The 13,339-nt window shown below is 43.3% G+C and overlaps 2 protein-coding genes across 2 annotated transcripts in view; both read right to left on the minus strand.

The window, feature by feature from the left end:
* Positions 1 to 9,434, minus strand: part of dcps (decapping enzyme, scavenger) — a 78,899-nt gene extending 69,465 nt beyond the window's left edge. The window contains exon 1 of the mRNA XM_073029679.1: positions 9,205 to 9,434. Coding sequence (XP_072885780.1) covers positions 9,205 to 9,396 — 192 coding nt within the window. The 5' untranslated portion in view covers positions 9,397 to 9,434. The remainder of the gene's footprint in view (positions 1 to 9,204) is intronic.
* tirap (toll-interleukin 1 receptor (TIR) domain containing adaptor protein) overlaps positions 1 to 13,339 on the minus strand; it is a 49,040-nt gene that overhangs the window by 11,801 nt on the left and 23,900 nt on the right. The window lies entirely within an intron of this gene.

The following is a 13,339-nucleotide window of genomic DNA, read 5'->3' on the forward strand; positions in this document are numbered from 1 at the left end:
GGTCTATAAAAATGAGGCAAAGCAGCAGCAAAGTCATGGACACTACACAGATTACAGAGGAGGAAGAGTTTGCTGTCTTCAGGCAAATCAGGGTATACAAATCCCCAGGGCTTGACAAGGTGTTCCTTTGGACACTACAGGAGGCAAGTTCAGAAACTGCAGGGGTCAAAGCAGAGATATTTAAATCATCCTTAGCAACAGCTGAGGTATCAGAGGATTGGAAAATAGCTAATGTTATTCCGCTGCTTAAGAAAGGCTTTAAGAATAAACCAGGAAATTATAGACCGGTGAGCCTGACATCAGTAGTGGGAAAGTCACTGGAAGGTATCCTAAGAGACCAGATATATGAGTATTTGGATAAACAGTGATTGATTAGAGATAGTCAGCATGGCTTTGTGCATGATAGGTCAGGTGTAATAAGTCTTAGAGTTTTTCGAAGAAATTGCTAGGAAAGGGGACGAAGGCAAGGCAGTGGATGTTGTCTCCATGGACTTTAGCAAGGCATTTGATGGGGTCACGCACCGGAGGCTGGTCAAGAAGGTTCAGTCACTTGGCATTCAAGATGAGGTGATAAACTGGATTAGACATTGGCTTTGGAGAAGCAAGAGAGAGGTAGTAGATGGTTGCCTCTCTGACTAGAGGCCTGTGACTAGTGGAGTGCTGCAGGGATTAGTGCTGGATCCATTGTTGTTTTCTACTGGATGATAATCTGGTTAACCTAATCAGCAAATCCGTGGATGACACCAAGACTGGGGGTGTCGTGGACAGCAAGCAAAGACTGTCAAAGCTTGCAGTGGGATCTGGACCAGCTGGAAAAATGGGCTAAAAAACGGAGAATGGAATTTAATGCAGATAAGTGTGAGGTGTTGCACTTCAGGAGAACCAACACTTAGGTAGGTCTTACACAGTGAACTGATGGCACTGAGCAGTGCAGTAGAACAAAGGGTTCTGGGAATACAGATCCATAATCCATTGCAAGTGGTATCACCAATAGATTGGGTCATTAAGAAAGCTTTTGGCACATTTGTCATCATAGATCAAAGTACTGAGTACAGGAGTTGAGATGTAATGCTGAAGTTGTACAGAACGTTGGTGAGGCCTGATTTTGGAGTATCGAAATATTGCGTGCAGTTTTGGTTGTCTACATGCAGGAAAGATGTAAACAGGATTGAAAGAGTACAAGAGAAAATTTACAGGATGAAGTAATGTGGTGGATGCGAATCCAATTTCAATGTTCAAGAGAAGTTTGGATAGGTACATGGATGGTAGGGGTATGGAGGGCTATCGTCCAGGTGCAGGTAATTGGGACTAGGCAGTTTGAATGGTTCAGCAGACTGGATGGGCAATGGGCCTGTTTCTGTGCTGTAGTTTTCCATGACTCTATAAAGTGTTAAGTTATACGGAAATCTACATTTAACAGCCGTGCAGTTGCAAAAACATCTATCGATCAATACTTTGCTTTCTGCACCCTCTCTTGAAATCAATTCCAATAATTTGCTCACTACCAACGTTGAACTAATTGGTGTAAATACCTGGCTTGCCCCTTCATCCTTTTTAAAACAACACAATATCAAGAACTCTCAAATCCTCTAGTCATACTACAATAGCTATGGAAGCTTAAAAACTGAATACATAAGAGACTATAGATGCTGCAATCTGGAGGGAAATAAAATTAAACTGCTGAAGGAACTCAGTGTATCAGGCAGCATATGTGGAGGTGGAGGCCAGGTGTGGGAGGGGTGTTCAGAGAATGTAGCAGTGAGTGACAGGTAGAGACAGTTAAGGAGAGAGAGACAATGGAGCCAGTTGGGGGAGGAGATGATGTGGAGCCAGAGACAGAGGCTGCAGATGCTGCAATGTGATAAGCAGGAAGGTGCAAAGTGGAATCAAATAAAAATCAGAATCAGGTTTAAAATCACTGACATATGTCATGAAATTTGTTGTTTTGTGGCAGTGTACATTGCAATACATAATAAAAACTATAAATTACAATAAGTAGATAGAAAAAAGAAAATTAAATAAGTAGTGCAAAAAGAGAGGAAAAAGAACTGAGGTAATGTTCGTGAGTTAATTGTCCATTCAGAAATCTGATGATGGAGAGGAATAAGCTGTTCCTGAAACTCTGTGCACATATCTTCAAGCTCTGACGATACTACACTGATTGGCCTTGTGTCAAATAATAACGAGGCAACCTGCAGAGAAGAAGTCATCACCCTGACAGTGGTGTCAAGAAAACAACCTCTCCCTCAATGTCGCAAAAACAAGAGCTGGTTGTGGACTACAGGAGGAATGGAGACGGGCTAACCCCTATTGACATCAATGGATCTGGGGTTGAGAGGGTGATCAGCTTTAAGTTCCTTGGCATCCACATTACCGAGAATCTCATGTGGTCTGTACATACCGGCTGTATGGTGAAAAAGGCACAACGGCGCCTCTTTCACCTCAGACAGTTGAAGAAGTTTGGTATAGGTCCCCAAATCCTAAGCACTTTCTACAGGGGCACAATTGAGAGCATCCTGTCTGGCTGCATCACTGCCTGGTATGGGAACTGTACCTCCCTCAATTGCAGGTCTCTGGAGAGAGTAGTGCGGACAGCCCAGCAGATCTGTAGATGTGAACTTGCTATCTACACTCTGAAGCTGGGAAGTGGCCACCTGCAGAAGTACTCAGGGACCACAGTGATATCAGCTGTTGCACAAGCTCCAAAACACATCTTGGGTTCCTCTAGCTTATGACACTTATTACAGCAGTGTTTGCCTGAGGCACAGGAAAGGGCTTGAGTTGCCACGTGGCACAGATGAGCAGACCAAAATTCAAGATGCCATGCCTATATTTAGCAGATTAACTATGTTAACAAGTGAACAAAAGATTTAAAAATACATAGCTACAATCTACATGTTTTCTTTTTAAATTTCCTGGCTCTTTATTAAACCAAATCCTGGTGTAAACTCTTTTTCCAGAGCAGTGTTTAAACTCACAGAACTTCTTATGACCTTTTATGACTTGCTGGAAGCCATTGGTTATGGGAATTGTTTAATGAATTGCAACTGCTTATTATGCCGAACATCTGTGTGGATCTAATTTTTTTTTTAAAAAATCACACTGATAAAACAGAAAAAAATGCATTTACCAAAAAATTTTCCAATATTTCAAAATGCTTATTAAACATACAATTAAAATAATAAAATATTATTATTCCAGGAGAGTACAGGATCACTCATTTACAATATTTTCCAGACTTGCTGAATATTACAGCATTATATTGCATCATTAATAACTTTATGGGTAACAATCTCATAAGTGCTTCATATTCCAGATGCCTCAGTCAATGTTGGTGTGCTGGTCTCTGCCAAGGTAATAGCTTAAAGTGCTTGAAAATTTGGCAGGATAAGAAACAGTGGAGATAGATGTTGGGACCAGACACAACTACCAACCTCAGTTCCTCTGGGCTTAGGAAGAGGAAACAATCAACTAGGATTTCAGTCAACTTGATCACAATTGATTTGGCCACTCCAGAGACTGCTGCTGGGAAATGCATATTTGTAGACAGGCTTCATTTTGGAACACTTACTGGTAGTATCCACTTGGGTCATGAAGCACAGGACACCTAAATGTTCATCAAGCATTATCCCAGCAAGGAGTCAGACTATATGGAGAATAGAGATACCTTGTCAGGGGGAACTGAGAACCAGGATAGCATCAGCACTAATTACTTAACAGTGCTCCAGTATAACCATATTTTGACATTATTTCATTCCTATGGCTATAAACATCCACACACAAGTTAGTCTGATGCCAAACACCTGTAATCCACAAGTAGCAATACTGTCCAAGAAATAGCAGCTTTTCTCATGAGACTATTATGTCACATTCTAGCTATCTCCATCTGGATAAAATTTGCTGCAAATGACAGGAATATATGAATGTTCTGTTTGTTTTTGAAATCTCCATAACAGTGATGGAGGCCATTTATCTTGAAGTTAACAAGCACAGAGCAAATGAAGAGGCAAATGCTTAAATGTGCAGAATGTTGAGGCAGTAAGTTTCAAGGCCTGCAGCATCAGATATGGATGGAGGAGGGATTGGTGGGTTTAATTTAACTCCACAAACGAAAAAATTTACAAATGCTGGAAATACGAAGTCCACAGGGAGAGGGGCAAGTGAAGAAGAGAAACTACCACTTGCTGACCTGCCTTTATTGTGAATCGTTATTCACCAAGCAGCTGCTAGAAAGAAGGGTCTCAGCCCAAAACATCGACTGTTTACTCTTTTCCATAGATGCTGCCTGACCTGCTGAGTTCCTCCAGCATTTTGTGTGTCCATACTAGTGCATATGCTGAAGGAAAATTGGAATTAAATCAGGTTTGTATGGCAGATTGCTGGCCGGACACCAGGAATATACGCCGTATTTTATAGCACAGCTGAAGAAATTGGCGAGGAAATCAAGTTACTGAGAGTGTACAATAGTCCCAAGCCATCGAAGTTAAGAAAGTATGATAGTAAGACTCTGAGAAACTAACAAAGCAGTAATAACATTAGAACTTCAGATTTAACAAAATACATTCAGGAATTTTTTTTAAAAATCACTTCATGAGAGCAAGAAGGGACGGAACAGTATGATGCAACAACACCAAGAGTGAAAAGGATGAAATTAAAAGCAGAAAATACTAAAATCACTTAGTATGTCATGCAGGATCTGTGGAAAGAACCCTTTATTAATACCATTCAGCTGAAAGATCTTTGACATGTAATATTACGAGGGGAGGATTGTGGATATACAAACATTATGGAATGAAATTCACTGCCCAAATAAAACAATTTCCTAGACTATGAGAAAGTATTGGGTGTGGAGCAATGGTATACTCATAACAGACAGAAGGAATCAAATAACATTTTTCCTTTTTACCTACTGTAGCCCGAAAAGGTTGGACAGAAGAATACCAGTAAATGTAGATATAGAGTTAGAGTACTACAGCACGGAAACAGTCCCTTTGGTCCATCTAGTCTGTGCTGAACTCTTCTTCTGCCTATTCCCATTGACCTGCACCTGGAAAATAGTCCTCCATGCCCCTCCTACCCACGTACGTATCCAAACTTCTCTTAAATGTTGAAATTGAACTCACATCCACCAGTTCCACTGGCAGCCTGTTCCACACTCAGATCACCTTCTGAGTGAAGAAGCTCCCCCTAAGGTTCCCCTTCATTATTTCCCCTTTAACCTTTGTGATGATGTTGTTCCTCTTCGCACCTTGTGATGCACTAGGCAGCAACCTTTAACATTTGTCTGATTTTTACGAGGCCAAGTTGCTAGCCTGAGCTCAACCCGGGACCATTCGCCTCGAAGTCCAGAGCGGATGACACGGCACAAAGAGCTATTCTGTGTTGCATTTATTATACATATTATGGTTAACAAGTCATGTTAGTAGGGGTGTGGTAAAAGCAAAGGGAATAAATGACATATTCTGGCTTATTTTGTGGTAGTTTGTAGCTTGGGACCACGGTGATCATATCTTTGCTAAACGCTGAGTTAACAATTATTAATGTTTCATTTCATGTTTGCTAATTGCAAAAAAAGGATCAGAATAAGGAATTCGACTCTTTGGAGTAAACATTGGAGCTGTGGGTGTGTCACACAAGCATAACAACTCCATCTGGCGGCATATGTTTGGTTTTAATTTTGGATCAATTTTTTGCTGCCACACTATGACTTCTTGTTCGAGTCTCATTCATCCCCAATAGAAAAAGCCTGTTGAAAATTCCCCTAACTATACCCCTCATAATTTGTATACCACGATCAAATCTGCCCTCATTCTCCTACATTCCAGTGAATAAAGTCATAACCTATTCAACTTTTCCCTATAACTCGGGTTCTCAAATCCCAACAACATCCTTGTATATTTTCTCTCCTGTCACCTGGACATTGTGTACAGTTGTGTGGAGGTGGTGTGCGGTCCAACAAATGTGCAAATGACTCCCCACAGGCTGCACTCCAATCATGCACATTCTTTCTACAGCCGTGCCACACAAGCTTTAGTGCACCAGTTTCTGAGAGGCCCTCCGGCCTGGATCTGAGACACATGTATGGAGTTAAAAACATTATACCTCCAGTTTGCACTCTGGGGCGACGGCAACAGGTTGAGATATTGCACAGGAGAGAAACCTCAGCTTCCCCGAACTTAATATTAGCCATCTGCAGGCCGGTGACTACTGTTCGGTAAGCCTGGACCTCTGGTTCAGTAGCTTGGTCAACTGCCATTCCGGCATAGTCAACCCCTCTGTGTATGGCCTCAACGGCTGGCAATGAGAAGCAATCAGCAAGCATTATTTTTTCACTTGCTATGTTGTATATCCATTGTGAACCCTGATATGTATGCCAGGTGACATTCCTAACATGCAGACCAAGGGTCTGATATTTTGGCCATCACGTGCAAGAGGGGTTTGTGGTCAATGAATGCCGCAAAATGGAGACCGTCTAGAAGAAAATTAAAATAATGGATCACCAGAAAGAGATTGAGAAGCTCATGTTCAAACGTGCTGTACTTCCTTTCGGGGAGCCAGAGAAGTTGCCACATGCTTCTGACCACCTGTTCGCATACAGCACCCACATTCCTGTAGTTTTTTTTAGTAATGCAGGGCGGTGGGAAATCCAATAGTGGTAACCCAAACATTTAACAGGTTTAATAATCAACCCGTGTTGGATTAAGCGCTTGGAAAGTGTGCGGAGATGGATAGGTGTTCTGATTTGGATACACTGGTGACATGCATGTCATCCACGTAAACAAAAAAAAAGTCTCAGTCTTTTAATACAGAGTCCATCGGCCATTGGAAAGCCTGTGCTGCATTTTTCAGCCCAAATGGCATGCGCAGAAACTCAAAGAGGCCAAACGGGGTTATCACAGCTGTTTTGGGAATGACCACCGAGCACACAGGCACCTGATGGTAGCCTCTAACTAAATTGACAGGAAAATATTAACTTTTGGGCTAAGCATGCTGAAAAGTCCTGGATGTGTGGAACTGGGTACCAATCAGGGCGATGACTTCACTAAGGCGTCAGTAATCAACACACAGGCAGTAACCACTAGCAGACTTAGGGACCACGTGGAGGGGTGAAGCCCAGCGGCTATTCGACCGATGGACAATCCTGAGTCTTTCCATGTTGGCAAACTCAGCCTTCACAGTTGTCAACATCTGGCAGACAAGATGTGGAAATGTGGTATTTGATCTCATGTTCTGTGACTGTAATGGAAAATGTGGGCTTCATGAAGTCTGGGGATTCGCCCAGCAGTTGAGTAAACTCACATGCAGTGGTGCATGCGCTGGACAGTCGTTGTGGGGAACTTACTGGGGCAGCAGGGTAACGACCCAAAGTCCTTGACACCCACAAGTCTGCAGTTCTCAAGATAAACTACACTGTAGTCCTTGGGCACACAGGAAATCTGCACTGAGCAGCAGTCTAGCCACTTCAGCCAGAATGAAGTCCCATGTGTAATGTTGCCACTGAAGCAGAGCATCACCTGTTGTGTCCAAAAGTCTGGACCCTGCTGCCATTAGCAGCTTCCAGAGAGGTTTCTTCGCTTTTTTGCCTTCTCATCAATAGGTGATGCTGGCAGCACACTCACGCCCCTGTTGCACAGGAAGCGTCGCCCAGAACAGGTGTCCGTAATGAACAGTAGGCGACCCTGCCAGCTGGAACCCACAGTGTTCACAGACCTTCGATGTCCCGATGCGCTAGCATTGTCGAAGCTGCAAGGCCGTCAGCACTACCTAGCATTCGTATCAAAGCGAGCGTGGTAAAAACAGCAACCCAGCGTCATCTGTTTCATAGCATTAATTAGTAATCTGCTTATACTGAAGGACTTACTGACAAGGCTTATTGAAGCAGGGAAACGAGGAGGAATGATGCAACACTGCTGAGCTGAGTGTAGACTATCAGCTATTTTAGCAGGCTCCCTATGGGTGCATTAGCAAGGGCTATGCAGACAGGATCAGGCATCTTCTGCATGAAAAGTTCTTTAAAAATGAAACAAAGATGGTGATTTCCCAGGAGAGACAGCATGTGGTCTATTAGCTCTAAAGACTTATCATCGCTAAGGCTGAGCAAGGAGAACAACTGTTTGGCACGCTCAGACTCTGACAGTCCAGAAGTCTGTAAAAGGTGAGTTTTCAGCAATCATGTTTATCGTGTTCAGGCGGGTGCCCATCTAGACTTGCCACTCTCGCAGCCGTGGAGTTACAGTTCTACCACATAGAAATATTGTCTTGTTGGCAGTAATTTCTCACAGAGCAAATTGAGCCTCCATTCATACGAACCAAGTTACGGCATTTTGCTCCCAAAACTCTGGCAGTTGGTTGACGTGTTCAATAACTCTGCAATCAGCCTAGAGCATCAGGGTCATTAACATAGGTGTTTGCAAATAAAATTATGTCAGCTGTTTTATGTTTAAGAAAAACTTAGCAACTCATTTACTGCACTTCAAACACTGAACATGAAGCACGGTAATAGTCCTTTACATAATTCTGTCATCATCAGACCAGCCTCTTAAAGTGAACCCCAACTCAATAATGGTGGTTGTGCATTATGTATGTTTCCACCAATTCCATTACCCTACACTGAAACGAAATGCTTCACACTTAAAGAGTGAACCAGATCAGCATTGGAGTTAGTAGAATGAGAGAGGATTTCATCAAAGCATTAAGTTTTGAGACGGATTGAACTGAGTGGATGCTGAATGGATACAATCCGGTGCCATACTGAAGGAGCATGTTTGCAGTTCGAACGATCACACGTTTAACTGTGGAACTTGGAATTATTTAGTATAGACACTGAAAACATTCAAGGCAGAGACTGGCAAACATTTAAACTCCAAAGGAATGCCGGAAAATGGGAAGAAAGTAGGAAAGGGGCATCGAGGTCAAAACTGGATCAGTTATAGAATTATAGTCAGAGTCACACAGCATGCAGACACCTCGTCCACACTGACCGATTTGCCGACAAGAGCCTTGATGCCGTTCATTGTTTAACTCCCCCCCCCCCCACGACTCTGACCAACCCATACCACCCTCCATCAGCACAGGTTCCGCACCTGCTGTGGTCCAGACCTCTCACCCCGCATCTGCCCTTGCCCCTCCCTGCAGCCGCGACCCACATCTCCGCCTCCGCACCACAAGCCCCGCCCCCAGCGTTCACTTAGGCCCCGCCCCCACCTTGCCATGAATGAACATTGTCTTGTCCCGCGCGTTCTCCCTCAGGATTTTCTCCAGGCGGAAGCTGTGCAGTTTGAACTGTTCCGATCTGTACGGCGCATCGCCCTCCGCTCCGGCCCCGTCCCCGTCCCCGGTCTCAGTCCTACGCCGTTTCTGCTCCGGCTCCGAACTGCGCTTTACACACTCCGCCATCTTACAACAAATCGCCGCCTTTTCCGCTCACCCAATGAGTATCAGGGTTAGAGACCTAAACCAATGAACTAGAGCATTGCTCAGCTCAACGAATCGGACGGGTGATTATTACAAATAAGGATTGTTCCCTCCACAAGTTCTGACGCAGGTACCCACTGGCGACCTCCCAGTAAGCGTTCCTCCTGCTGGCCAGAATCAGAATCAAGTTTAATATCACTGGTGTATGTCCTGAAATTTGTTGGTTTTGCAACAGCAGTATATTGCAATCAGTAATAATAAACTATAAATTACAATAAGTATATATAAAAAAGAAAATTAAATTAAATAAGTAGTCTAAAAAAGAGGAAAAATACTTAAGTAGCGTTTATTGTCCAATTAGAAATCTGATGGTGGATAGAAAGAAGCTGTTCCTGAAATGTTAAGTGAGTCCCTTAAGGCTCCTGTACCTCCTCCTTGATGGTAGGAATGAGAAGAGGCCACATCCTGGGTAATGGGGGTCTTAAACGATGGATGCCATCTTTTTGAGTCATCACCTTTCAAAGGAGTCCTTGATGACAGGGTGGCTGGTGCCCGTGTTGGAACTGGCTGAGATTTGCAACTTACTGCAGCTTTTTCCGATCCTGTGCAGTGGCCCCTCCATAACCAGATGGTAATGCAACCAGTTAGAATGCTCCCCAATGTAACTCTGTAGAAATTTACGAGAGTCTTTGATGAGTCTTCTCAAACTCCTAACGGAATATAGCCTTCTTTGTACTTGCATCAATATGTTGGGCCCAGGATAGATTTTCAGATCCACTTCTGATCCCTCAATGAGGACTGGTGTGTTTCCTCTTTCTGAAGTCCACATCAATTCCTTGGTTTTACTGATGTTGAATGCAAGGTTGTTGCTGCGACACCACTCAGCCAGCTGATCTATCTCGCTCCTGTATGCCTCCTTTTCACCATCTGAAACTCTGCCAACAATAGTTGTGTCATCAGCAAATTTATAGATGGTATTTGAACTATGCCTAGCCACACAGTCACGGGTATAGAGAGAGTAGAGCAGTGAACTAAGCCTACATCTTTGGGGTGTGTCAGTGTTGACTGTCAGTGAGAAGGAGGTGTTATTTCTGATCCGCTCTGATTCTGATCTCCCAGTGAGGAAGTCAAGGATCCAGCTGCAGAGGGAGGTACAGGGAGGCCACTTTTACAACCAAATGTTATCCTTACTGTCTGGAGTAACAAACACAAAATGCTGGAGGAACTCAGCAAATCAGGCAGCATCTATGGAGGGAAATAAACAGTTAACATTTCAGGCCGAGATCCTTCACCAGTACCTGCATTCCTCCAGCATCTTGTGTGTGTTGCACAAGATGTCCAACTCCAACGACAATAGAATTAATGACTTTGTAGCCAAGTTTGTAGATGGTACAAAGATAGGTAGAGGAAGCAGGAGTCAGCAGAAGGAATTAGACAGATTAGAATAATGGGTAAAGAAATGGCAGATGGAATACAGTGTAGGAAGTGTATGGTCATACAATTTGGTAAAAGGATTAAAGGCATAGTCTATTTTCTTTTCAGGAAGCAAATTCAGAAATAGAAGGTGAAAAGAGACTTGGGAGTCCTCGTGCAGAAATCCCCGAAGGCAAATGCAATGTTTCCATTCATTTCGAGAGGACTAGAATATAAAAGCAAGGATGTAATGCTGAGTGTCAGAAACGAGCCACGCTCCCGAATAATGGCTTTAAGACAAATTCAAGGAAACAAAGTTTATTAACAGTTCTGCAGAGCTGGGCCCCCTCAGAGAAGGGAACCCTGAACCTTACAGGGCAGCAGGTTTTATCCTTCTTCCTTACCACCCCCCTCCCTGACTCGGGAGGTACACAGTGTTTTCCCATTCCATATTTGGAGTTGTTTTTTTACACATTTCTGTAAAACAATAGTCCATATCTCAGGACTTCAATGATTCCACAAACAGTTAATCTTGTCAGGGCTTCTGCATTCATAATTAAATCACATTTGTTTACAGACTTTAACCCAGACATAATTAAATCACATTTGTCCCCGGACATAATTAAATCACATTTGTCCTCTGACTTTAACCCAGACATAATTAAATCACATTTGTCCTCTGACTTTAACCCAGACCTCTTTCAGAAACGCACATCTTAATTTTGAATCTCACAATTCCACCCTTTTTCTTTTTAAGATGTGCGTAGCAGCTAGCATTTCTCCTCTTTCCAGGGGGCCCACCGTCCTTCCTCCGCCCCCCGTGGAAGTCAACTTTCTTCTTTAATAGCATAAGTTTTAGCTCGTTTGTCCCATGTTGGGGTATCGCTACTGCCTGGAGCTGGAATATACTGCGCCTGATCAGTGTTCGTATACAAGGAATCACACACGGCAAAAGTAAGAGAATCATTAGACCCCCGCCTGCTACTAGGAGAGTGGTGCGCCACCAACTACCTCCCAGTAGCCCGTCTAGCCAACTCATGTTCCCCAGGGATCTCCAGGTTTGTACTGGCACGTGGGCCAGTTTCCGAATTTTGTCGGATATTTTTAACACGGCCTTTCCACTGTCGTCTATCTTAAGGCAACAGTTTGTAAGATTGAACTTCCCACATACCCCGCCTTCAGAGGCCAATAGGTAATCCACAGCCAGCCTGTTCTGGTATATTGCTGTTCGCATCTGACTCTGCTGTTTTGCCAACAGCTCCAATGCCAGTGCCGTGCTGAGGTATTGCTATTGCCTGAAGTTGTGACACACTTCGTCTTATTAGTGCTTGTACACAGGGAATGAGGCAGGGTAAAAGCATCAAACTCATTAATCCACCTTCCACCATCCAGAGTACTGTTCGCCACCAACCGCCTTTATTATAGACCTGATAGTACGGCTTACCATTTTCCCAACACTCTTCTGCTTTTATCATAACAACGGTCATTTACATGCGAGTGGGATACGAAGGATCCAGGGAACACCCTCTGCCCCACTCGTACCACGGCTCTACACTTGTCACATTTCCCTTCAATTTCCCTGACATATAGGGAAAAAATGAACAGTAAGTAATATATTTATATTAAAAGTTAAGTTAAAAATACTCATGCAAAAACATAAATAATAAAAAGTGAGGCAGTGTTCCTGGGTTTGATAATCAAGGACCCCCACCATCCAGGACACGCTCTCTTCTCACTGCTGACATCAGGAAGAGGGTACAGGAGCCTCAGGATGCACACCACTGGGTTCAGGAACAGTTATTGCCCCTCAACCATCAGACTCTTGAACCAGAGGGGATAACTTCACTCGCTCCATCCCACAACCCATGGACACTTCATCTCATGTTCTTGATATTTATTGCTAATTTATTTTGTTTGTTGTCTTTTGCATGCTAGTTGATTGTCCATCCTGCTGGGTGAGGTCTTTCATTGATTCTATTGTGTTTCTTGGATTTACTCTGCATGTCCACAAGAAAATAAATCCCAGGGTTGTATATGGTGACATATATGTACTTCGATAATAGATTTGTTTTGAACTTTGAAAGCAGAGGCCATTTGGCCTGGGAAAATATGGAAATCCATTATTAAAGTAATAATAGGACATTTAACAAATCTAAAGTTGGATAAGCAGCTTCAAAATGATTTTATTAAATTGTTAGACAAATTTGTTCAAGCTCTTTGAAGATGTATCAGAGTAGGAAGAAATTGTTTTTCCACCCAAAATGTCGACAACCCCTTCCCACGCCCCCCCCCCAACAGATGCCTCTTGACCCACTGAGTTCCTCCAGCAGATTGCTGCTCCATAGTCCTGCATCTGCAGTCTTTCGTATCTCCAGGAAGAAATTAATTTTTGAATTGCCAGTAACCAGGACTACAATGATCAGTGCTGAGACCTCAACTACTTACAGTTTACAGAGTATACTGTCACATTTGTGATGACATAAAAGTGGGTTATGACAATGTGAGGAGGACA

The sequence above is a fragment of the Hemitrygon akajei genome, chromosome 26 (genome assembly GCF_048418815.1).
Source record: "Hemitrygon akajei chromosome 26, sHemAka1.3, whole genome shotgun sequence".
NCBI classification, from domain to species: domain Eukaryota; kingdom Metazoa; phylum Chordata; class Chondrichthyes; order Myliobatiformes; family Dasyatidae; genus Hemitrygon; species Hemitrygon akajei.